General features: G+C 35.6%; 1 protein-coding gene across 2 annotated transcripts in view; it reads right to left on the bottom strand.

Moving 5' to 3' along the window:
• Positions 1–1787: 1787 nt before the first annotated feature.
• LOC123533295 (transcription elongation factor SPT6-like) overlaps positions 1788–26673 on the bottom strand; it is a 38393-nt gene continuing 13507 nt past the window's right edge. For both annotated transcript variants that reach the window (XM_053519848.1, XM_053519849.1), the window contains 25 exons: positions 25934–26163; positions 25074–25203; positions 24318–24468; positions 23550–23750; positions 22831–22974; positions 22320–22453; positions 21322–21439; positions 21034–21110; positions 20205–20340; positions 19597–19734; positions 19101–19268; positions 17877–18004; positions 17305–17512; positions 16992–17139; positions 16238–16386; positions 15549–15689; positions 13656–13762; positions 12975–13063; positions 9509–9624; positions 7990–8112; positions 7284–7444; positions 5946–6193; positions 4546–4787; positions 3786–3921; positions 1788–3259 (listed from right to left, as the gene is read on the bottom strand). In XM_053519848.1, coding sequence (XP_053375823.1) covers positions 3087–3259; positions 3786–3921; positions 4546–4787; positions 5946–6193; positions 7284–7444; positions 7990–8112; positions 9509–9624; positions 12975–13063; positions 13656–13762; positions 15549–15689; positions 16238–16386; positions 16992–17139; positions 17305–17512; positions 17877–18004; positions 19101–19268; positions 19597–19734; positions 20205–20340; positions 21034–21110; positions 21322–21439; positions 22320–22453; positions 22831–22974; positions 23550–23750; positions 24318–24468; positions 25074–25203; positions 25934–26163 — 3796 coding nt within the window. In that variant the 3' untranslated portion in view covers positions 1788–3086. The remainder of the gene's footprint in view (positions 3260–3785; positions 3922–4545; positions 4788–5945; positions 6194–7283; positions 7445–7989; positions 8113–9508; positions 9625–12974; positions 13064–13655; positions 13763–15548; positions 15690–16237; positions 16387–16991; positions 17140–17304; positions 17513–17876; positions 18005–19100; positions 19269–19596; positions 19735–20204; positions 20341–21033; positions 21111–21321; positions 21440–22319; positions 22454–22830; positions 22975–23549; positions 23751–24317; positions 24469–25073; positions 25204–25933; positions 26164–26673) is intronic.

Below are 26673 nucleotides of genomic sequence, written 5' to 3'. Positions count from 1 at the left end.
AAGTGTTTCGTACCAGTTCATATTTGTGTAAAGTGTTTGACATATGGCTTTGAAAACAGTCCGTTTATAACAGTCTTTATCTGTGGGCAAGAGCACATAACTGTGTTAACTATTCTGGCTGAATTATGGCCCTTTTTGGACTTGGAAATTGGTACAGTTTTTGTACAAATCAATGTTTTGTCAAAACTGTTGGATATGTGGCAAAAGTTTGAACAATTTTCAGACTGATGTTGAAAACCGTTTTTACACATAAAGTCATTAAGGAAATGATATTTGTTTTTTAAGGTCAAGACAATTCCCATTTTTGCAAAATATTGAAATGCTAGATGTACAAGTTTTCGAGAAACAGCAGATTTACACATCTGATACAATTGTCTCTTTGTACAGAGATTAATTGAAAAACTGAAATTGGAAACTTTTAAGTACATATACTGCCAAGCAGTGCAAGAGACAATACACTTAGTTTACAATGAGAAAGTATCTTTTTCATTAAAGCTTTCAAATAAAATGCATGCCCCTAGGTCACTTTATTAGGTAGGCTCTGGCTCGACTATATGAAGTTTATGGAGAACTATCCTACTTGATAAAAGTCTGCATCCACAGCTTGATTTTGATACATGACCTCTTTTATCTCTGTTATTACTCGATGGCATTGATTCAAACTTACCAGTTGTCCCACATTATCACCAATATCATATCACAAGGTCTGCAACTCTGGTACCAATATTTCATGAATTAAGCCCCCTTTTCAAATAGAATTCCAGGTTACTTTTGATATTACTCCATAGATTAGTTCAAACTTTAGTTGTCCTACATGATCCACATCTGGAGCATTAATCAATCTAGAAATAGCTCTAGTTTCTTTAGCCTTACATTTTGAGAAGTAAAAAATCACACAATACCAAATCATAGAAAGAAAAGGTTGTTTCACATGAAAATTTAACAGCATATAAAACATGTATATTACTCTACACAGTCAAAGTGTCAGTGTACTGATATATACAATGAATTCCAGAAAAGGGCTGCATAAAGGGGTCACTCTTTTGTATAGTTCAGCACCTTTAAAAATTCCCCATTTTCAAATAACTGTTACATATCTTCGTTTCAATGTCTTTGAAATAACACTGAAAATTCACTAGGATTTTTTATTTCTTTATAAATTGTATTTATTTTTAAAGGGGAGAAACTTTTCTAGAATATTTTAAGTATCCATTGTACAAGACAGTACTGCAGAACATGTAATGGCCAGGTAGATTGTTGGTAAAAATGTTGTTCGTTTATCAAATATTTCTGTGTTAAGATGATATAGTCCTAAACCTTTAAACATGTAGATAGTCGAGTGTTGTCTTCTCAGATAGCCGTTTCTTTTGTTTTGCTTTATTTGGTTTAACTTCACACTAACACAATTTTATGTCATATAGCCACTTTCAAGATTTTCAGGGTGCAGAGAGACCCCAGGTGCAGCTCTGGGTGTTATTTCAAGCTAGTAGAACCATTGACCTTCCATAAATAAGCTGGATGACTTCCTGACATGAAAGAATTCTACACCCTAAACAAGGTTTTTGAACCCACAGCTATGAGGGGCAAGCGATTCAAAGTCAGCGACCTTACCATTTGGCCGCGGAGGCCCTTAATTTACAAAGTAGAGAACAAGGCAAAATAACGAGAGGCTTAAAGTTTGATACCCTAGTTGGGCGAGTGATCTTCATAACAATTTGATAGAAGACACTGTGTCAGAAGTTCTTTATCCTCAATTATGTCCAGATAAAAACACATAAGACTGTGAATGTCTTTTTTAACTTTTATTGCGATTCACATTGCTATCATATTCAAGCAGCAACAAGTCTTATTTTTTGTACAATTATTTGTAACATTATAGGCTACTTCTGTAAAGTTCTTATTAAAATACAGGTCTTCCACTAATAATATTCCCTCAAGTCTGTAAAAAGGGTACAGTACACTTTCATTTAAACGCTCTTTTGTTTTATGTTTTCCCCCTTTTAAACATATGCTGATATGAAAACAAATTCCTCTCGATAGAAACATTTTTACATCAAAAAGAGCCGCAATGTTTTTTTGTTTTTTTTATACAACTGACTTTTGCAGTAAAGTTGACCTGATGAAAAGTATTCCTGAATAAAAGATGCAGTCCCACAGTAAATATTACTTCAAGCAAACAAACATAACCACACAAAGTGACATAACCACAATAACTTGCATTGCTTACAAATGATGTTTTACCCCAAGTGAGCCAGTATACTGTTTCAAGTCATTATCCATTTTGTGGACCTATGAATGCAACAAAGATCAATCAATCCAATGAGCATGTTTCTGTAGGATATATTGCGAGTTAGTTGGATTTTACAGCCAATCAACACAAAAAAAAGGTTATGTATCACAGAGCCATGATAGATAATGTTGATCATTTTTTCACAACAATATCCTTAGATGTTCAATTTAAAAATATGATTCAAAAGAGATTCCCCCTTAAAACAAACCCTCAAAAAATTCCTATGCTATATAACCACTAAATAACATTCTTCTCAGTTTCCATTACTTTGTTATTCAAATATCGTCTTATGTGAACATTCAAAAACAGCTCAGTATGGCTCACATTAACACAAAGCAAAATAATGCAACAAAAATTATATACAGATGCGTTCTAAGAAGTATGAGCACAAGCACTATAAGTTACCTTTTTTGTACAAAATAGTTTATGTACAGTAAAAAAAAAATCTTGCTTCTTGCAATAGTGTAACTTCCAATAACAAAATCCTGACAAGCACCCTTTTCAGCAAAACTATTCATACTGACTTCACAGTTTTTCAATGTACATGCAAGTACAAAAACAAACATAAAGCTTGACACATTGTGTATCTATTTATAACTCAACATGAACCTAGTCTCACAGCTTGCCCACGCCTTAAATGACACATTTTTTAATGAACTATATACACTGTATTTGTATGACCACAGTTCATGAAGTACATGGAAAAAAGTGCACCCTCATTAAAATGTTTTTGGTTCAAATTCATTTTGAAACTTTGCAAGTCTCTGTGTGTTGAATCCTATATGAACTGTTTTTTCTATCTCTCATCAAACAGAGGAGTGGCGTCCCCAGCTGGTGACTGTTCTACGCGTCTTGGTGAAGGTCGTACTGCTGGACTACGAGGCGTGCCTGGTGCCATCTTTTTATGTTTGGCCCACATTTCTGCAGCCTTTGCCCAATCTGTACCTGCACTACCGCCTGGTTTGGCACCTAGAAGTGTAACCAGAGTTAGAGTTTCTTTACAGCATTTTCTAAATAATTATGATAGTAACTTAATGGTTGCATGAAACCTGAATGTTCCAATTCACAATAACTTTCCTAATTTCTTTCTTGCGCAAGAGAAGCTTTAACTCTCAAATAACATTTTATTTATTAATTTTCTGCCTAAAACAAACTAGCTCCTATTTGAAAGGTATTACTTATACAGATACCTTTTGAATCCTGCATGATTTTCTGGATCGGCATTAAATCTGCCGCACTGAATGTACCCTATTTAACCTATGTTAAACCTAACAAAACCTTTAGTCATTATATTGTACACTCAATAAGTGCATACATCTAATAGGGACGATTTAATGTTGGCATGATTTTCTAGCAGCTCTTGCACTTTTATATATACAATGATCTGTAAATTTCACTAGCAATCAGTTTGCTTAGAATTTTTAAGAAATTTTCTTCCCTGTAACCATCCACAGCAGAAATATTCTACATATATTTACTATGGGAAACTACTAACCTGATGTAGACTGACCACTACTCCTTGGAGTTCTAGGCGTGGCACCTGGCCACTGAGATTTAGGGGTAGGTTGGTATGATGGTGTTGCCTGGCCTGCTGGTGTCATCATAGGAGTTGAACCTACTGGGTTCTGGGGCTGAAAAAATTATGAATCCTACAATGTTAGTATGCAAGTTTAAACAATCCAAAAAAAGATTAAAACCTAAAATTAAGCAAGTAATATTAGATATTTAACACCAACTTACTGGTGTAATCTTAGAACTTCAACAAGACAGATTATAGTGTTTCAACCTTTTTGTAAAACTATGTTTCCCCTGAACTTAAAATCCTACTGTGCTGTAAAACTTCTTTAATGGACAGACACAAAGAACATTCAGAGATAGAATCATTCAACACATATCTACCATTACTATATATACTTTGAAATCTTTAATATTTGTGGGTGGTTTTAATTTCTGTTGATTTCATGGTTTAGTCAACCCACGCAATTTAATCCAAATGCACATACATGTATATGTATATTCTATGATCAATATTTGAAATCGGAAAAATCTATATCCCACAAAATAACCCTTTAAAAACATGTTACGCCCTTGAAATTTAATTATTTCACAATTTTTTTTTAGATCTCTTTAGCTTTTTCACCTCTTCACACTAATAATCCATAACAATTTTTCACAACTTCCCAGGCTTTTTTTCTACACTGCAATATACATTTATATTTAATTTCTTAATGTTGATATTATATAGAAAAACCTACCCTGTAATTCATTCCTCCACTAAAGCCACCTGCAAAATTACTACTTGAGGATCCTCCAACTTGAGGAGTATGAGGCGTGAAACCTGTCCTCGGAGTGAAGCCTGGTGTAAATCCGGGTGTAACTCGTGGAGTGACCCCTGGTGTTACACCCGCAGGAGTCACGCCAGCCACCTGAGCCAGTGTGTTGTAGATATTGCTTGGCAGACCAGCTGCAGCTCTCTGTATAGTGGCAGCATCCACACCTACAATAATGAACATTTGGTGTACATTTATTTGTGAGAATGCATACCAGGTGCAAAAATACAGGACACAAAAACTGCTCATGTATTATCTTTGCAAAAAATGTTTAAGCAAAGAAAGATTTGTTTCTTCTATTTCAAACCACAAAAATATTTTAAGGTAGTTCTGCACGTTTGGATCGAAATTTTTTCTACAATGTAGAATTTGATTAAACTCTGATTTTTCAAAACTTCAGAATATACCTAGAAAGTTCAGCAAATAAAAAGGATAGGGTCGTGTGCATGATTTTTTGCTAGACTGATTTTAAAAATTTGGACCTCACGCATTTTTTCATAATGGGAGTCTATGGGAAAATAGCAGCTTTCATAACATTTTCGCGAATAGAAAATTTTCCACAATGTAGATTTTAATGAAACTTCTCACAGTCGTAAACAAACATATGGCCTAAAATACAGTGAAATAAAATGTATATGTCTGTGTGCTTATTTCTGAGATATTTGGCCATGATTAAAGTGAACCGCCTATTTAAAGCTAATTTTAAGACATTATTTTGAATTATTTAACGTGTCAGATGTTTTATATCATATTTTAACTTTAGAAAGATAGAGACTGTTACAATTTAATAAATTTATTCACAGGTTGCCTTTAATTCATGAACTGACTTTCATTTCCGTACGCCGAATCCAGGTTTTATTCTACGTTTTCCGGATAAATGACGTTACGCCATCACTTCCGGTTTATCAAACGTGCAGAACTACCTTAATGATTGTAATACTGTGTATTGAGATGATTATTTCACTTTTTAACATACACTGTCATCACAAAATTTTCAATAAGGACAATTCAACTTGTCTGTTCGAGTTTAAGACACCTGAAATCTTCTAAGGTCACATGGCAACTTTTTATTTATTACATGCTGAGTAAGAACAAATGAATCCCATCAAGCATCATTTCAGACACGTAGGTAGAACCATCAATTTTCTACAATTCAGCTGGATAGCTTACACATATTGTGACCCGAGCCATGCTCGAACCCACAATGGTAAGTGGCAAGAAATACCAAGCTAGCAACTTTTGCTACCTGAACACAGAAATCCTGAAGACAGTGTTATACAATATACAATCTAACAAAATCTGAGATTATTATCTATCAAACAGACCTTGGAGACTGAAGTTGGGTGTCTGGCCAACCATAGGTGTTCTGTTACTGGGTGTGCCAACCAGTGGGTCCCTGAAATGCTCCTTAAACCATCTCATCATTGAGTTTATAGAGTGAAAGCTCTTGTGTCGATACCGGAATCCTTCTGTTGTCACGGTGACATACTCATGGCGTGGTTTTGTTCTTGGCATGTAAGAAAGCAGGAACTTGCCTGGGTACTGTTTGGTTGAGCTCAAATAGTATGGTATTCTATAAAATACAGATTAAAATTTAACAGAAATGTATTTTGTGAATAAATTTACTACCTTACCTGCTGTCTGTCTACTTCAACATCAACAGAAGTAGGTATATAAGACCAAATCTATAAAAGTAAACAAGGCATGTAAATTATAATTATGTTCCTAAGCCATTCACTATTGTGGCTTTTTTGTGTTTAATTCATACCAGCACAACCAGTCTTATGGCAACATTTCAACTTTTCATGGTAACAGTAAATCCCATCCATGCATAAAACTATGTCTTGAGGACAGCCTTTCCACATGGAAGTATTCAAACCCCATGCTTGGAGCATAGCTGTATCTCACAGCTGTGAGAAAAGTGTTATGTAGAATCAACCACAAACTTCTTGACCTTGGATGCCCCAGTAATTAAAGAAAATTCTTTTTTGTAAAGGTCTTCATTTGGTGCATACAGCTGAACCTGCCTTGATGGCCACCTGTATTAAGCACTTGCCTAAAGCAGCATGTCAACTGACTTCCCAAAGTGTGTTTTGTTCTAACTTCAACATGTCTTAAGCAGCCAGACTGCATCACTCCCTTGACTGGCTGCTTAACACAGGTTGATCTGTACTGGCACAGGAAAGACAAAAACATAAACCACTATCTAAACAGGATTCACAATCAGAGCAAGAGCTGTCACTAATGGTGACAAATGCCCCTGCAGCGCTTTGACCTGGTGATCTTGACCTTTGACCTGGTGACCCCAAAGTAAATAGGGGTCGTGTACTCAATAAGTACTATCAGCATGTGAAGTTCGAAGGTCCTGGGTGCAGTGGTTCGCGAGTAAAGTGCCTTCATGCAAAAAGTTAACATTGGCCCCTGTGACCTTGACCTATGACCTGGTGACCCCAAAGTCAGTAGGGGTCGTGTACTCAGTAAGCACTATCAGCATGTGAAGTTTGAAGGTCCTGGGTGCAGAGGTTCGCGAGTAAAGTGCCTTTATGCAAAAAGTTAACGTTGTGACGAATGAACTAACGAACAAACAAACGAACAGACGGACAGTTGAAAACTAATATGCCTGCCTTAGGGGGCATAAAAAATGTATATGTGAATTATTTTACCTTGATGGAGCTTTTTTCTTGTCTTCATACAATTTCTTTTCAAGAATTTCTTTTTTCCCTCCATCAGAATCCAAGTAATTTTTGAAATTGATAATATCTCGTGCATGTGATGCAATGGGTTGGATGTGACGTGCAATGATTTCGTCAAGATCTTCAAACTCCTAGAATTAACACAGGAAGTATGAAAGAGGAAACTCTGGATGCACTGCTGTCTTGCACTGCCTCCACTCTTAACCTCAGCTTTTTATTAATTACTAAATTTTGGTTGAAGCAGAATTAAAATATAATAACTTTAATGCATGGGCATCTTCACATTTGCACAATTACTAAATTATTTCAAATACAAGCTATCTTTACCACACATAATACTCAAAATGTTTGTGCAACCATTAAACATATGGGTTCCTTCATCATCTTCATTATTTTCTCATTCTTGTGTACTTTTATTTGTAAGCTTTGTGCTTATTTCAGTTTACAATTTATAACAGTATTTCAGTTATAGTAAGTTAACTCCTTGTTCTTGAACTGTTTACCTGTTCCCCACATAAATTACAACTTCCTTACATAAATCAAAGGTGGAAGACGATTGACCTTGGGACATATTTTCTAGCTTACACCATCCTGAGTGTAAGTATTGCTCTCAGCCTACTTCGCTAACTGTAAATTCTTTTACTTTAAAAAACTGTATCTTGAGTACTGTACTTACCTCTCCACCAATAAGCAGCGACCGTCCCAGACTGAAGGCGTTCTCCTTCCCCTCCTCTTTGATGTCTATATGATGTAGAACTCCCTCAGCCACTTTCCATGTAACAGTAAGATGATCGGCTCCCTAGTTAGAAAAATATGTTGCTGATTATATGTGTATACAGCTGGGTGCAGATTCTGATGGAGGGGAAAAAGAAATTCTTGATATAAATCTGCTCCCTTAGTGGCCACCTGCATTAAGCAGCCACTTGTTTTAAGCAGCCTGTTAGCTAACTTCCCACATCAACTTCTTGTTTCAATTTCAGCTTGTCTTAAGCAGATGCCTGTCTTAAGCAGACAGAATTAGCTGCTACCTCGACATGATGCTTAACACAGGTTTCAATGTAGTAACAACATCACTGCGATTATGCAGGTAGTCTTTCTTCATAAGTTCTAATACTGTGAAAGTATCAATATTTGTTGGAAATAATTTTGTATACTTGGGAATAAAGACCACCTCCAGATAATGAACATTACTGCCTCTTCTTAGCATTACCTTTACATAGAGATCTGACTGTAACAAGAAAATTCAGTGAGTTCATATCCCACCGCAGAATAGGCTATTTTGTAAATAAAGGGACTACATTTTGAAAGATATGTAACTTCCTGATATACAAAGGTTAGTTTCCAGATATACAAGTCATGTACTGTGCCATGGTTTGTTGGTTCACTGACTGATGATTTACTATTTTAATGTATTAACATGGGTAAGTGAAAAAAAGACAATAACTTAGTTGACATATCCTCACAAATGCTGCATTTAATCAAGAGTGAAACATGCTGATGGTATGCACAACTGGACTTCAAATCAAATCATTCATATGAAGTTTCATTCAAATCTGACCAGAGGGTTTTGCAAAGAAGCCCTGACAATAAACCCTATACAGCCAATATGTTATTCAATTAAAAATCATTCAATCCTAAAACACTAATCAATGAACAACAAGGCTTGGCAATTTGCACATTCCTATGAAGTTTCAATTCTAACCTCTATGAGGGTCATTACCCTGAAAAATAATCTAAGTGGGCTGTGCACATGACAAGGGCAACTGGGCTTCATACCTATCACTCCTGAGAACTTTAACTGAAATCTGGCCACACTTTATTGAGAAGAAGCACAGACAAACTTGATGCAGATGAACAGGAAGACAGATAGACAGTGAAGACAAAACCATTACTGTATAAGCTGATATATTTGCGGGTCAAAACGATTGCAAATTGCGATTCCATACGTTCTGCAAGTGTAAATTTTCGTGAACTGCTGAAAACTGAAGTGCCAAAGCTAAGTTTGTTTATGTTTACTTGACTATAATGACCCATCTTGGTGAACGTCAAAATTTGCGCTGGTTGATATTTTTCGTGAATTCCACGATTTGCCGATTCGCCAAATTCACAAACATCTCTACATCGCAAACTTTTCCATTTATACAGTATGTCTCTATCCCATCTACTGGGGAGACATAATGAAATAAATTTATTACCTTGCTGCTTGGACGAATGATACATTCACCCTGGTCCATGTTTGACAATATCTTCTCGCACTCCTTGTACCCAATATTGTGGAAATTAGGATGTGCTATAACTCTCTTAATGTATGCTGAAATGTAACAGTAATAAATATGATAAGGTTGCTATAGCAATATATAAACAGTTCCACATCTGGACTGAAACAATCCTGGGAAGATTTTTGTTCTGGATTATATATTTGGTAAGAAACTACAGAAAGGGAGGAGTCCGCTTAGATGCTCTTAGACACAGATGGTGTGGATAACAGAGGTTGGCTGTACCCCACCTCAATCCAAGTTTCAAAAGCCACTTACAAAACAAGAGGACCATGATGGTCCTGAATCGCTCACCTCTTCCCACATGACCCAGTTTTGAGTATGACATCGTTTTTTCTATTATTTGACATAGTGACCTAGTTTTTGAGCTCATGTGACCCAGTTTTGAACTTGACCTAGATATTATCAAAAAAAAAAATTGTGACCAATTTTCATGAAGATCCATTGAAAAATATGGTCTCTAGAGAGGTCACAAGGTTTTTCTATTATTTGACCTATTGACCTAGTTTTCGAAGGTACGTGACCCTGTTTTGAACTTTACCTAGATATCATCAAGGTGAACATTCTCACTAACTTTCATGAAGATCTCATGAAAAATATGGCCTCTAGAGAGGTCACAAGGTTTTTCTATTTTTATACCTACCAGTTGACCCAGTTTCGAACTTGACCTAGATATCATCAAGATGAACATTCAGACCAACTTTAATACAGATCCCATGAAAAGTATGGCCTCTAGAGAGGTCACAAGGTTTTTTGATTATTTGACCTTCTGACCTAGTTTTTTATGGCACGTGACCCAGTTTCGAACTTGACCTAGATATCATCAAGGTGAACATTCTGACCAATTTTTATGGAGATCCATTCACAAGTATGGCCTCTAGAGAGGTCACAAGGTTTTTCTATTTTTAGACCTACTGACCTAGTTTTTGACCGCACATGACCCTGTTTCGAACTTGACCTAGATATCATCAAGATGAACATTCAGACCAATTTTCATACAGATCCCATGAAAAATATGGCCTTTAGAGAGGTCACAAGGTTTTTCCATTATTTGACCTACTGACCTAGTTTTTGATGGCATGTGACCCACTTTCGAACTTGACCTAGATATCATCAAGACGAACATTCAGACCAACTTTCATACAGATCCCATTAAAAATATGGCCTCTAGAGAGGTCACAAGGTTTTTCTATTATTTGACCTACTGACCTAGTTTTTGAAGGAATGTGATCCACTTTCGAACTTGACCTAGATATCATCAAGGTGAACATTCTGACCAATTTTCATGAAGATCTCATGAAATATATGGCCTCTAGAGAGGTCATAAGGTTTTTCTATTTTTAGACCTACTGACCTAGTTTTTGACCGCACGTGACCCAGTTTCAAACTTGACCTAGATATCATCAAGATGAACATTCAGACCAACTTTCATACAGATCCCATGAAAATTATGGCCTCTAGAGAGGTCACAAGGTTTTTCTATTATTTGACCTACTGACCTAGTTTTTGACGGCATGTGATCCAGTTTCGAACTTGACCTAAATATCATCAAGGTGAACGTTCTGACCAATTTTCATTAAGATCTTGTGAAATATATGGCCTCTAGAGAGGTCACAAGGTTTTTCTATTTTTAGACCTACTGACCTAGGTTTTGATGGCACGTGACCCAGTTTCGAACTTGGCCTAGATATCATCAAGGTGAACATTCTGTGCAATTTTCATGAAGATCTTGTGAAATATATGGCCTCTAGAGAGGTCACAAGGTTTTTCTATTTTTAGACCTACTGACCTAGTTTTTGACCGCACATGACCCTGTTTCGAACTTGACCTAGATATCATCAAGATGAACATTCTGACCAACTTTCATAAACATCCCATGAAAAATGTGACCTCTAGTGTGGTCACAAGCAAAAGTTTACGGACGCACGCACGGACGACGGACACCGCGCGATCACAAAAGCTCACCTTGTCACTTTGTGACAGGTGAGCTAAAAATCATAAACATTAATTCCACTAACTCTGATAGAGTTTACTTCCATCCTACAACTAATATTAGATGTGTGTCCATAGGACGCAGATGCCTAAACCTTACCCCCATCTCCTGTCACCATACATGGTTTCATGACTCTAGGTGAAATATCTTTTAAGACATATGCAACACAAATTTTTAACAACCTTAGGTAAGTAAGGGCCAGAACTCTGGCCTAGACCTGTAATCCAAAAAGGAACACCAGGTACACAACTTCACATGCTATGTTACAACACTCAGATGTTTTATGACTTTAGGTCAAATACATTTTGAGATAAATGGTACTCAACTTTTACTTTTTGACTAAGTCAAGGTCCATTACTCTGGCCTTGAAAAGTGAAATAAAACAAGAGCTGTCCGTAAGACAGCGCGCTCGACTTTTCTCAGTGCTTGCCTCTGAATTTGAGCTTTGCCAGTAAAAAAAATCCAAGTTAAAAAGGGGCATAATTCTGTCAAAATTCAAATCAGAGTTATGGAGATTGTGTCTCCTGGTGTAGATTTTGGTAGTAAATAACTATTTCAGTTTCAAGTCAAAAGCTTTAATAGTAACAGAGATATCTGACTTTATCCAAAATTTTTTTTAAAAATTCTAAGTTAAAAAGAGACATAATTCTGTCAAAATTCAAATCAGAGTTATGGCGATTGTTTCTCCTTGTGTAGACTTTGACAGTAAACAAGTATTTTAAGTTTCAAGTCAAAAGCTTTGATAGTAACAGAGATATTTGACTTTATAAAAAACTTTAACCAAAAATTCTAAGTTAAAAAGGGGCATAATTCTGTCAAAATTCAATCAGATTTATGGGGATTGTTTCTCCTGGTGTAGACTTTGATACTAAATAACTATTTTAAGTTTCAAGTCAACAGCTTTGATAGTAACAGAGATATTTGACTTTATCAAAAACTTTAACCAACGGCGACGCCGACGCTGGGGCGAGTACAATAGCTCTACTTTTTCTTTGAAAAGTCGAGCTAAAAAATCAGGCGCAGGAATTCACATGCTGGATAATATTCCAAAATTGAAAAAAATAAAAAACTGGTTACTTTTGAGACTTCTCTCAAAAAGAAGAAAGTCCTAACAATGTATGTTGTCTTCATTTCTGCTTCCTGGACATCTGACTATGCTTCTTGCATGGTACGGAGGTGTTGTAACTTCAATCAAATTTTACTATGAGTAGGTTCTCCAAGTTAGGCAACTTGCTCTCTCAGACCTTCCAGGAATACTGAACTGTTAAGTCAATGAGTTATAAGCAGAGGCCAGTAAAATTAATGTTTGTTCATCGTGTTTGCTAATACTAGTACATTGTACATCCAACATAAAATCACTCTCTTCCCTAACAACAGAAACATATCTGTTACCTTGCCTAGCCTGTATTTTCTTCTTTTCTTCCTCTTTTTCTGATTCATTCTTCTCTTTATCCATGTCATAATGCAAATCTTTCTGCGGTCTGAAATTTAAACATTTAGTTGTGGTAACTTGTGTTGTTTCACCTTTCACATACACTAAATATCTCCAAAGGGCAAATTATTGTTTTAGTTCTTATGAGATGAGAATGAGAAATTTTTATCAGGCATTTTAAATTCTTAATTCTGAATCTGAAAAATGAATTCCTTGGATAAAATCCCTTCGCTTATTAAACTGCACCTCTAAGCCAATCTGACTCTCTGAGTAACGGGATCTCCCTGTAACATGTATCTTTTTTATTTCTTTTTTAGATTTTTAGGTTAAACTGACACAGTTCAATTCACATGGAAACCTTACGGTAGGGGAAGCCTTTTAGGCATTATTTCTGCAACAGGCTGACACCCATATATGATAACCAGAGGAAAGCTGAAACCCACAGAGATGATGGACAAAGGATATGAAGTCTGCAACTTGAACCAATTGGCAACAGAGACACTTCCTGTATTAAGAAAACTTTTTGCTTGTTGTGAACCTACACTGATCAATTCTTCCACATTTAACTTTGAAACATCTGACAAAGTAGTATGTAAAAATAAGCCAGGCAAATTGCAAAAAATATATATTCAGGTACTTACTTCCATTGATTTTCTTTATCCAAGAGATCTGTAGATTTTGTAGTGAGATCCACGGTAAATCGGTCAATATCAATCTTAATGATTCTTGAATGTACCATCATACCAACCTAGAAAATAACGTATCATTGTGAAAACACCATACAGCCAACAAGAACATAAAATTATTCTGTTGTACACAGGCTGTAGCCCTATAGAGGCTAATGTGCTTGTTTTTGTTAGGTTAAGTCACACCAACACAAATGAGGTCATATGGCGACATTTCTAGCTTTTGGTGGTATAAGAAGATCCAAGATGCCCCTCAAATTTTTAAAGTTGGAGGAAGATTTCAGGTGCCTTTCCATGCATTGCTTCAGGCAACCTGGATGGCTTTCTCACATTAAGAATTCTATACCCCAAGCCAGATTCTGAACCCGCAACGGTGAAAGACTTCAAGTCAGCACTCAACCACGGTGGCACTAAATGTTACAAAATAACTATATCTCTACAGGGGTATTTATCTACTAGCCCTTCGGAGATAGCAACATCAAAAGTAATACAGCTAAAACTCAGTTTCTCGAATTCCAAGGGATGGAGCGGATTATTCTGAGATAAAAATTTCGACTTAAAATGTAATTTTATGCTCGCGATTTTGGGACAAGATTTGAAAATGTCTTTGAGATGGCCAGAATTCTGAGATGAGTGAGTTCGAGATATCGAGTTCAACTGTACTGTACTGTACTGTGAAGCAGTTTTAAGTACTAGAAAGTAGTATAAGACATTGCCCCAGATTTTTTTCATGCCGAAAGTTACATTCCACCACCTTCAAATAGCAACTTTCAAATTTTGCCAATATTTCAGGTTCAGGCATTGTAATTTTGGAAGAACCATAACCCTTAAGAAAGGAAACCTGAATTCAATCATAGCAGATAACAATGCTTTTCATTAAAATGGGAATCTTTCCTTGGTCCATGTGCTGGCAATATACCCTGAAATCCCGAAAATAAGCCACGGCTTATTTTAAATTTTCGTAAGGATTTGGTGGCTTATTATCGAGACCAGCTTATTTTTGAGTCCGGCAAACTTTTGAGTACATACATTCAGTAACGGTTTAAAAACCGGTGTATTTTCCAGTACCGAAATACTGAAGATGAGGATGTTATATTTTGGTTTTTTAGTAAAACCATCGCCGTCGGTAAATACTTATACTTCTGACATATCTGTTTTGTTACAATTTGTCACAATTTCTTATTGAAAATAATCCGATGCTAACTGATAATTACCCATTAAAAAGTTTTGTCTGGCCTAACAAACAAATACACCTATGATTTAATCGCCCAACAAGTAAGAATAACTTACACAATACGTGATAAACACTGCATTGTGTTATAAAGACCGGTCATTTTAATTAATAGAATTGACGTGACAGAAGTGTTTGAGGCTTTTAAAGTTTTATTTTGTCCAGGGTTTTAAAAATCAGCACAACTTGCATTATTTTAAGTGTTTTTATTCCAAAGTATGTTTTATTGCTATTACATTTGGAAATAAATCTGCTATGTACACGTTGGTCATTTTTGCTATCTTATATGCTGTCCTAACAAAGTCATTGATACTATTACTGATACAAAAAATTGGACGGCTTATTTTTGAGTGTGGCTAATTTATGAGCCCTTTTTGCCTGTAGTGAAATGGTGGCTTATTTTCGAGACCGGCTTATTTTCAAAACTGGCTTATTTTTGGGATTTCAGGGTATACATATCTCTTCCATTCCATTCTGAATACCTTTCAGTATAATTTCCCTACAAATAGCTGAAAACCTTTTACAGTCACTGGCCTGTTCCTGAACATTATCTTGCATGAAATTTCATAGCAGCAGATTTACTGAAAAAAAAATCCCTTAATGTATAAAGCCTTCACCTTCACTCTTTCAAGTGGATCTGTCACTTTTTTATCACTGAGATTTTTTATGTGTATAAATCCTGTGCAACCATTGTCTAGTCTTGCTCGCACACCAACAGCCGAGCCTGGACAGCTTCCATTGTCAAAATGACTCCACACCTGTAATACAAAAATAATTGCAATTTGTGACATTTCCATCCCATAGCTTTTACCAATAAATCAATTTCAATTGTGCTAAACTATTGAATTACATGTTGTTAAATACTTTTTTACCTCATTCCATTCTAAGAAGTCATTTTCCCAATTGGGTCAGTTTAAAAGAACTGTTTAGCCCCAACAACGCTCCAACATTTCCACTGAGCAATCCATGCTTAAATTTAAAGTCACACTGTGACAATTTAAGTCAGCATAAAGTGGCAGAAGAAGACCCAAGGTGCAACTATGAGCATAACTTCAAGCAGTGTCTAGCACATGGCTAGAACCACAGACCTGTTATTAGCAAGCTTGTTGCTTTCCTCACGATAAGGAACTGTACATCTCACATGGGGTTCTGAACCCACTGGGTTGGTTATGATGAGGTGGTGAGTGGTTGGGGAACTTATTTTATGCCCGCAATCCTAAATACTATGCTACGAAGGCCCCTAACAAAATTCCTTAACTCCAGCCATCAAATCCTCCTAATAATTCAACATATAAAACACACTAACCTCACTGAGTTCAGGAAAGTCATTCTTGTTACAGAAAGGACACTGCCACAATCCAGTCTCCTCATTCCTGACAGGATCAGCTTGGTCAAGTTGTTCACCATGAGGTTTTCTGTGAGCAATTCCAGTAACACGTACCATCAATAATTTACCTGTAAGATATATGTGGTACAAAATGACATACAGATATGTTACATTTGTTATTTTTATCATTTGTACTTCCAATCAATTTACGTTATCTTAAATGTTCTTTTATTAAAGACTAAATGCTATTTTTTCTGCATGTTCAGATGTGTATAACTCACAAAAGGGCTACTTGGTTTGTTGATTTGGAATTTTTTTTTCAAATGACACCATAATGTTTATTTTTGTGAATGATGTCAGGATATGCAATCCCTCACAAAGGGTTGCCCTTGATATCACTGCACAAATGCCATTAATGTGAAATTTTTTTATTTTTTTTTTTCTATACAAAATACACCTGAATGTCAACACTAACGTTTAACTCTCATTCTTCAAACTTAAGCTTCAACAAACTTGTAAATGATAACTCCTTTCTTTCCAGATCAAGTTCTTTGTGATTGCAGATATCGTTGTTGAATTCCGATACACTAAACAGCAGTTAAATATGTGATAAAACAATCTATTATTGACCAAACATTTGGCTTTCATATATTTTCATCGAGCCAAATTTCTGCTATTCAACCATATATTCAATAATTATATGCAATCACCTATAAATTGACAAACTACTGACCAATATAGAATGTATCGGGAGTTTCCTTGGTAATCATGTTAAATCTTTCTTCGTTTGTTGGAGATCTATACGGTGTTCTCAGATCCTTGTATCTGTGGTTTAATTCTGCTCGAATATCATACAGTGTGATATGTTTGTCTCCATAACCCTGGGAAGAGAAAACAATAAAGTTTGAACTTCACACAACTAAACATAGCATGTTTTGCATTTTTAGACTGCATTTGTGTATTATCATTGTTGTCAAATGATTGGAAACATTCAGGCTTTTTGCTATAAGCCTTATTTGAAAAAGTGATGTAAAACGAATACAAACCTGTCTCTCTAATTCTTCTGCAAAAGCGTCCAAATCAAGATCTTTCAAACGTTCAGGACTTTCTAAGATTTCTTCCAGGGCCCCGGCAGGGTTTGCATCTTCAGCTGTGTCATCGTATTCTAGAGCATCAACGGCCATCTTTCTGGCCCACTCATAGTACTCTGGATGAACACGAGACCCATCCAACACTTCTACATAGGCTTCAGTACTGATAATATCAGGTACACATAATTAACATTTAATGGTACATTTAGTACTTATCAGAAAACCAATAAACAGATTTAAAGCAACCTTGAAATCTTATTCACCTCATTTGTTTCATACCTCTACCTAAATGTTGCTAGAAGTCTTTTCTCAATAGTATTACATTTACAGAAGTGCTGTAAAAATTTTTAAGAGTACTGTTGAACTTTATCTGAGCATAAAAACAGCTATATTCACCTACTCAAAATACAGATTGGGGATAAATTTACTGGAAACATGCCCAAACTGGTGGTATCAAACATACGTGTCCTGGTTGGAATTCCAGACTCTATTGTTATATGGTAAAGAAGAATGAAGACAACAGTTACCTGTCACCAAGAGAGTTTGTATCTATTTTGATGAAACCAGCAGAGTTAATGAACACTTTGGGACCCATTCTACACAATGTGACTAGATGCGTTCTATTCTCCAGACGTGAACTGTTCTGTCTCAAGAACTGAAAACAAAAGAGAAGTAAAGCTATGAGATATTTAGTTTATCTGGTACAATGTCAAACCAACACCTAATGTTATATGGCATCAGTAGAGAAAAGTTGCACCTCAAGTCAAAAACAAAATTGCAACATAATTCAACAAGAGCACCGCCTTGCGGGTGCTGACGGTCATCTGATTTTTTGTATAATAGAAAAATTGTCCTAACCATGATTTTCGAAGTCCAAAAGGGGCCATAATTCTTGCAAAAAGCAGGACAGAGTTATGTTTCTTGATGTACAGAGTCAGCTTATGATGGTGAACAAGTGTTGCAAGTTTCAAAGCAATACCTTTGATAGTTTAGGAGAAAAGCTGACCTAAGTCAGCTTATTATGGTGAACAACAGTTGCAAGTTTCAAAGCAATAGCTTTGATAGTTTAGGAGAAAAGTTTACTTAAACATAAAACTTAACCAATAAATCTGATATTTTCTAAGTCCAAAAGGGGCCATAATTCTTGCAAAAAGCAGGAGAGAGTTATGTTTCTTGATGTACAAGGTCAGCTTATGATGGTGAACATGAGTTGCAAGTTTTAAAGCAATAGCTTTGATAGTTTATGAGAAAAGCTGACCTAAACATAAAACTTAACCAAGAAATCTGATTTTCTAAGTCCAAAGGGGCAATAATTCTTGCAAAAAGCAGGACAGAGTTATGTTTCTTAATGTACAGGGTCAGCTTATGGTGATGGTGGTAAACAATTGTTGCAAGTTTCAAAGCAATAGCTTTGATAGTTTAGGAGAAAAGTTTACCTAAACATAAACCTTAACCAAGAAATCTGATATTTTCTAAGTCCAAAAGGGGCCATAATTCTTGCAAAAAGCAGGATGGAGTTATGTTTCTTGCTGTACAGGGTCAGCTATTGATGGTGAACAAGTGTTGCAAGTTTCAAAGCAATACCTTTGATAGTTTAGGAGAAAAGCTGACGTAAACATAAAACTTAACCAGGCAATGACAACGCCGACGCCGATCAAGTGATGACAATAACTAATCATTTTTTTTCCAAAAAATCAGATGAGCTAAAAACAGCTTCATAAAAATTTACTAAGGTCTAAGAAAATTCCTACCCGGAGTAACGCAGCTCCTTTCCTGGGTCCGAGCCCACAGATAAATTGCACAAGTACTGCTGTATGGCTGTTAGTTATTGCTCTGTTCACATCTACACCCACTTCATTCACTCTGTTCACAAACTCTAGATACAGAGCATTGAGTAAATCCTCCTTTGCTAAACTGTCCTGTAAAATACATTACCACACATTAAACTCTCCTGCAAAATAAACTACACTACATTCTGTAAGTGACAGAATCTCCAGCTTAGTCATAAAACACATAAACACAAAATCATTTCCCTTTTAATCAGTGTATAATTTAATATTAAGTTTATAAGCTTTTAAAATATAAATTGTATCTAAGATAGACGTCCTCATCTTAGAAATACAGCTGGTCAACTCTACAAGGATGTATATTTCACCTGTTGAGGATGGTATTTGAGACCGATCTCTTCATCTTGGTTACATAGCTTGGCAACTTTATCAAAGCATATCATCAAAGTGTAAATTTTACCTGTAAAGGATGGTATTTGAGACAGAGAATGTCCTCATCTTGGTTACACAGCTGAGCAAACTCTATGAGAGGATCCTGTAATCGTCGAGCCACACACACTGCATGTCGAAGTACAGGTGGATATTCTCTGAATTCCTCCTGTAACAAACCAATTTTGTCTCACAGACTTTATACTATCATACAACTCAATCTGAAGAGTTGACAGCCTACCACTGTCAAGCTACTTAATAGTACAGAGAGAACATTTTGTTCTAGCGGAGAACTGAAAAAAAGAATGCCAGAGAGTCTGACTACCTCAAACTTGCTGCTCAGTTATATGTATTGTACAAGTTGAAAAGTTTACTTCAAGGAAATATTGCAAAATCAAGAAATTCATGGAAATATCAGCAACTCTAAATTTCCATGTTTAACAAAGAACATTATTATAGTTAAGTAAACATAAACTTAGCTTTGACACTTTCATTCTCCATGATTCACAAATATTTTCACAACTGAAATCCCTGGAATCCTTAATTATAATTAGTGAACTTTTTGACTGAAGAATATACACATGTATACAGTATTTTTACAGGCCTTAGTCACTGGATCCTTGTTAAACAAGAACTTACATCAGCCCTTGTACTGTTTGCATACACCATGGCCAGCTCATTGTCTACCAACTCAACACTGATAGGTGGCAACTGCGCTTCTTGTTCTAACTCTGCTATCACTTTCTTGATATCATCCACAATCATCAACGCATCGCTGAAATATACATATACTTTTAGCACTTAAATATCTACAGCAAAACTAATCAACTGTCTTTGTCTTTTTAAAAATAAAGCCTCTAATTTTGCACAAAAAGGCAGTGCAGTGTTTTATAATTGGACGTCTCACATCTAGACATTTCATTAAATTTTGTGCAATAATAATGCTGCCAACATGCCTTCATTGTAGGAACATTTAGCAGATAGAAGACCTTTTCTGTACAGTTACGTTTAACTTCTGTCTGTTTGATTGGTTCTATGCTTTCTACAGAGCTTCATTTATGTATTGGCCACCACTTCACTCAGTGTTCCTTGATATGACAGAAGTAATAACTTGCTCAACATCACAACTCCATATAAATCCGATATGGCAAACAAGTGACTTCAATTGCTTTTGTCAAATCATCACAAAAAATATGCTGCACCCGAGAATTAACTCTCAACTCTTCACAGTTTTGTACTCTTATCTGTTTCAGTTTTCCGAGTGGTTAAGGACGCTGACATTGAATCACTTGCCCTAACCAATGTCACAGAAGGTCAGTGGTTCTACTGTGGTGACCTACCATACCCAAAGCAATGCCTTGAGAGGCAACTGGGAGCTTCCTCCACCATCAAATTAAAGTTGTAAAATGTCACCATATGACTCTGACTGTGTTGGCTCGACTCTAACCCATTCAAAAACAAAACTTACATGTTTTCTGCAGTCACAGCTACAACATGTGGCTTCTTGGTTTCAATAAACTCCTTCAGTTTCTCCATATCTTTCTCCTAGAATACAAAAGCAAAATGGAGTCTTCTATCAGAGTAAAACACAAGCCACTATGTGAATTTGTAACTTCTCTGCATGATTACATTACAACAATGCTGCTGAGCTTCTGACAGAGTCTTAGAGTTTCAACAATAAAATATGTGCTCTACAGGTATTAACATAAATGTTAATCAATGCCTGCAACACTCTTCCAGTTGTATATACACATACCTTTTCTTCTCTCTCCTTCTCCCTCTGTGTCCTAGTTCTGTTCTTCAGATATGGAAGTCGAATGTAGTCAGTTACCTCCCCTTCTCCATTCACCATACAACCAAAAGATGTTGTATCTCTGGAAGAGTTCAACAAAACTTATGATGCATTGTAACTGATTTCTTAGTTGTAACTCCAAAAATTGTATTATAATGAAGGCCTAATCTTACATATTATTGATATAGTCTGTATATATAAATTGCAGAACCATTTAAAAATGCTTACATGTAAAGTCAAATCAGCATTAAGCAGCAAGTCAAGGGAGTGACAAAACATGTTGCTTAAGGCTGATGGCTGCTTAAGACATAATAACAATATTATTTCCTTAAATGTAATCCAACGCTTTCCCATACTTTTCTCACAAATGAGTATATACAAATAACGTTTATTTTAAAACCACTTGTACATGATTTTATATTGCCTTAATCTCTGTTCATTGTACTACATACTGTTTATGCCACTGATAATTAATTTGTTCATAATACATTATTTTTATTCATGTCTTTCAATTCACTGTATATATTAGGATGATTTTTTACATTAATATGTTAGAGAACCGTAATGTTAGACTGGCTATAGCCAAATATGTTATCCTCTTTAAATAAAGTTGCTATTACTATTATTATTATAAGACAAGTTTAAATTACCACTAAGTCATTCGGAAGTTGGCTGACTGGCTGCTTAAGGCAAGTGGCTACTTAATACAGGTGGCCGCTAAAGCAGAATCAACAGTAGAGAATGGAAAAGGATAGCAACATACTGACAAAATGACAGTCCCACTCACAGTGCAGACACTGCTTACCTGAACTCAATATGACTCATTTATTTGCAAACCAATTAGAGAAATACAAAACTCACCAAAGAGATTTGAGCTTTTGATACAAGAATAAAGTGAATTTTAGACATTAATATCAAAATCTTTGCATGCTGAATACTCAAAGTAGAAACACCATACTTACTTTTCATTAATATAGGCAATACCAAGCACACGTACACCTGATTCATTGTCGTCAAAGTCATAGTCGTCTTCCATTTGTTGTTCTGCCTGGTACGGCGCAACCTTCAACCAGTTGTACAGCTTTCTACAACATGCCTGAAAGACATAAATTATGACACTGTGAACCAAAAGTTTTACTAAAAGTTAGATCATACCTGTTTTAACACAAGAGTACTGTTAAGTCATTGATATTCGCAGAGACTTATTTTTGTGGATTTTGTGGTTAAGTCATTCCACAAAATTAAATCTCAATGCCCAATAAAAAATTGCCTTTTATCTTATGTTCAAAATTTGAAATCCACAAATTAATATCCCCATGATATACTGGTATCTGTTTTAGCTAAGCTATAACCATGAAATTTTCAAAGCTTTCAAATTAAATTACTTTACAGTATGCTTAAATAGATCTAATACAATAGTTAACAGTTATTAATCTAAAAGAATATAAAAAAACTTATACCCTAGGACTTTACCTTTAGAATACCCTCCTTTGCCTCCTGGATAAGTTTAAGGCGGAGCTCTTTCTCCATCTGTGGATAGAGAATTTTGGTAAGGGCCCTCTCTAAGGCTTGACTTCTCTGTATATTCCACTGTTGTACAAGGTGACTAAACTCATCCTGAAACAAAACTTCATGGTTTGGAATTCATCCATTTTTTTTCATGCAATATAATCTGTAAGATTATTGCTTCATTACTTTTGTAAAAGGACCTTTTGGAAGAAGAGTGCTGAATCAACCAGTATTGACCAGTACTGACCCATTTTAACCAATACTGACCGCTGGCCCTGTCAATACTCACATTGGCTGGCTTTTTGCCACAGTTGCTACTCTTGCATGGAATTTTACATGCTAATGATGGTACAACACATTTTGACCTTGAAATGTTTAAATCAAATAGTTTTCTCTAGATTAGTAACATTAAACTGCAAACAGTGGTAATCACGACTGTTTGTATTATCAGGCATAGTTTCTGAGAATGTCAGCAGCACATTTCTAGCACCAGATATTTGTATTACTGATTCTTCTTTGCAGTTGACTTAATGTTATATTTATACTTGAGTTTTCATACAACACTGTTCATATAAAACAACAGTATACTTTCTTTCTGCACCAGCTTTTTATCCAAAAATCCCCTCTATTAATCTAGTCAGACTTGGCATAATTACACAAGAAAATTAAAAGCCAAAAATTACCCTATAATACAACTGTCTAATTTCCTCGAAGTATGTCTGTATATTGGGGTTGTCTGTTTCTTCATCCATCGAGATTCTGATGGTCAGAATCTGATCATCCTCAGCATCTGAAAGTCGCAGGAACTGTTCATCTTTCAAATCATGTACTGGTTTGTTCTTCAGATACTTCAATGAGTAGCATGGATGGGCCTCATCTATAACCTGTATTTATATGGTTTGTTTAAAATGTGAAATTAATAGACTTAAAGAATGCCCCATGTATGCATTTGGAAAATTTGATTCAAGATTTTCGTCAGCAAATATTTATGAAATGTGCATAATAAGTAAAGGTATTAAAGTTGTTTATTTTTCTGTACTTAAAACCGTTAGTGATTTCTACTGATGAAACTCATATTCAGATTAATTTACTCGGATCTATAGTATCTATTCTTCTTACTATCGGAAGTGTTTTACCTTCAGTCTGCCGTCGGCAAGTACTTTTGCCTTTGCAACCAATGCAGACCAACAGCAGCCTACACGTTCATGCAGGCTGATAATGGTTTGTACTGATCACTATTCAGTCTGTAATTTTTCAGTGACAACCCTTCAAATAATAAATGGTACTGCCCACATTGAATGATGGACCAGTCCATTTTAGAAATTTAGCATTTGTGACTCATCAGAGTACAGTCAAATCTGTATATAGCAGCCAGCCAAGGGAGCAACATAATCTGGCAGCTTAGGAGCAAAAACATTGAAATGCTACTAGGAAACCCAAAAATGCTTAACCTTTATTCCTTTCTTTGTAGGTTCCACATGTATTCTGGCTCTCTCGAAGTAAGCTGCTCTCACACACTGCCGCACTAACGGATCATGGGACAGTTGCATAGCAACCATGTGACGCGATCCAAGCATAACTTCTTCTGCTGTTGGAAATTGTCTGAAATAGATCAATTTGGAAAAAATAACGTTGTTGAACAAAGGCTGTCTATTCCATTATTAAATAAACTTTGTTCACACAAAATAGTTCAAGGTTCAATGGTAGAGGAAGACCCAAGGGTTCCAGGTTATGAAACTTGTGTTTAGAGATCAGTGTCAAAATGCTGTTTTACTATTGAACAATTTGAAATTTTAACATCTAGAGTCTAGACGTCAAATTTCAAATTGTTCAATATCTAGACTTGAATTTATGATGTTTGACCATGATGCCATACTGCTCATTATTTTAGGCTCTAGGGCACCTGAATGGAACCACAGTCCTGCAAGCTAGCTGGTTATATCCCTACTTGAAAACAATTCTTTGCCCCTGAGGTTCATAACATCAGGCCAGAAAAAATCACCTGTGTTTAGAGTTTCTTGACAAAAAAAAATTGATTAGGCAGGTAGGCTTTTTTCCTTTCCTTATTTTTGTCACACAGAGTGTTATAAAAAGGTGAAAACAGCTACAAAGCAAACCTCTAGGTTGTTTTTCATAAAAAAAAATAATTATTATGTCTTCCACCACTTCCCATGCAGAAATATAAGGGTCTGATGTTTTCTACTTACCCTGCTATATAATCAGCGGCCATTTCCAAGGGTTCCATCGGACACTGATCTACATCATGTCTCTGGTAATTATCTCGAAGATTTTCCCCAAATTGTTCAGGGGTTAACCCAAATCTTAAGGCTATTTCATCTGAAATAAGAAGAGTGTTTGTGAAGAAATATATGTGAAGAGGCTTAATATAAACTCAAACAAATGAAGCATGTTTTGTCTAACCCAAATTAGTACAATCTTTCTTAACCATTTGTGTTGCAAGAAACAGCTCTGGAAACAATCTGACCACTTTTCAAAATATTTAACAAAGTTAATATGGTATTTTTTCAAAACCATTTTTTTGTGGGTGGGGGAGTGGGCACAGTTGGCAGGGCCTGTAGAAGGTAAAAATCATGCCATAACAATTAAAACAGAGGAAAAGTTGTTCATAATTAAAACAATGTTTTTCACTAAAAAAAAAAGAAATATGTTGGTTGAAATATGTTTTTTTGTTTTTTTAGGGGGTCGGGGTAGGGGCAGTCAATGAGAACTAAAATAAACTCTGACAAATCCTTGGACTATTCAAAGTTCTTCATTTTTAACTGCTTTAAGCTGGTTGATTTTCAACATTGGTTTATACAGCCTGATATAAAGGAAACATGTTTTACTGATTTTCAGTTTATCAGGTACTAACTGTATTTATCTAGTTTTTAGCACAAATAGAATACCAGATTTTCTTGAACTTTAATTTCATTTAAGTTCATTCACCATTTTCAAAACTTACAGTATCACATAATTTTTTTTTGACACTGCTATTTATCCAGACTTCCTTGAAGCCTTTTTAATTTCACTAATTTCATTCAACCTATCTGACATCATTTGTGTTTACCTAATTTGTTTTTAACGCATATTGTATATCCTGACTTCCTGGAAGCTTGTTTAACTTGATCATGATCATCATCATCGTCTCTGGGCTCATCCTCTCCTCTTTCTTCATTTCTCTCTTCTCGACGCTTCACTTTCTCAAAATTGCGCATTTTGGGAATATCGGAGCCATAGTAAAGGAGAAAATGGTTGTAGACATCACGTAACTCCTCCATAGTTTCTACTTTCTTTACTCTGTAAAGCAACATCAAATATGTGAAAATAATCATACTGCCAATATTCAGTTGAGACGTGAATTTATTAATTTTTGTTAGGTTTAAAGTCACATCGACACCATTTATGTCATAGTGAGGTTTTGCGGGTGTAGGAAGATACCAAGTGACACTCCACACATTATTTCAGGCAACAACAGGCACCTGGGTAGTACCATAGACTTCTGTTTCGACAGTTGGATGACTTCCTCACATGAAATAATCCATTTTCCATGCAGGGCTCAAACACAAGTTTAATGATTCAAAATCAGCATCAACAACCTCTCAGCCACAAAGGTCCCCCAGTAGTTATTTAACCTACTGAATTTTGTACAGATACTATTAAACTTGATCTCCATTAAAAGTAAACAAATTTTCAACAATTATACAGGGAGTGGACAAATACTATAAAATCCTATTATTCTTTATTCATCGTTTTTTTTTGTTGTTGTTTTTGTTTGGTTTAACATCACATCGACAGAATTATTGGTCT

Source organism: Mercenaria mercenaria, chromosome 12 (assembly GCF_021730395.1).
Source record: "Mercenaria mercenaria strain notata chromosome 12, MADL_Memer_1, whole genome shotgun sequence".
NCBI classification, from domain to species: domain Eukaryota; kingdom Metazoa; phylum Mollusca; class Bivalvia; order Venerida; family Veneridae; genus Mercenaria; species Mercenaria mercenaria.
Note: the sequence above shows the minus strand (reverse complement) of the source record. Positions and strands in the feature narration are given on the sequence as shown.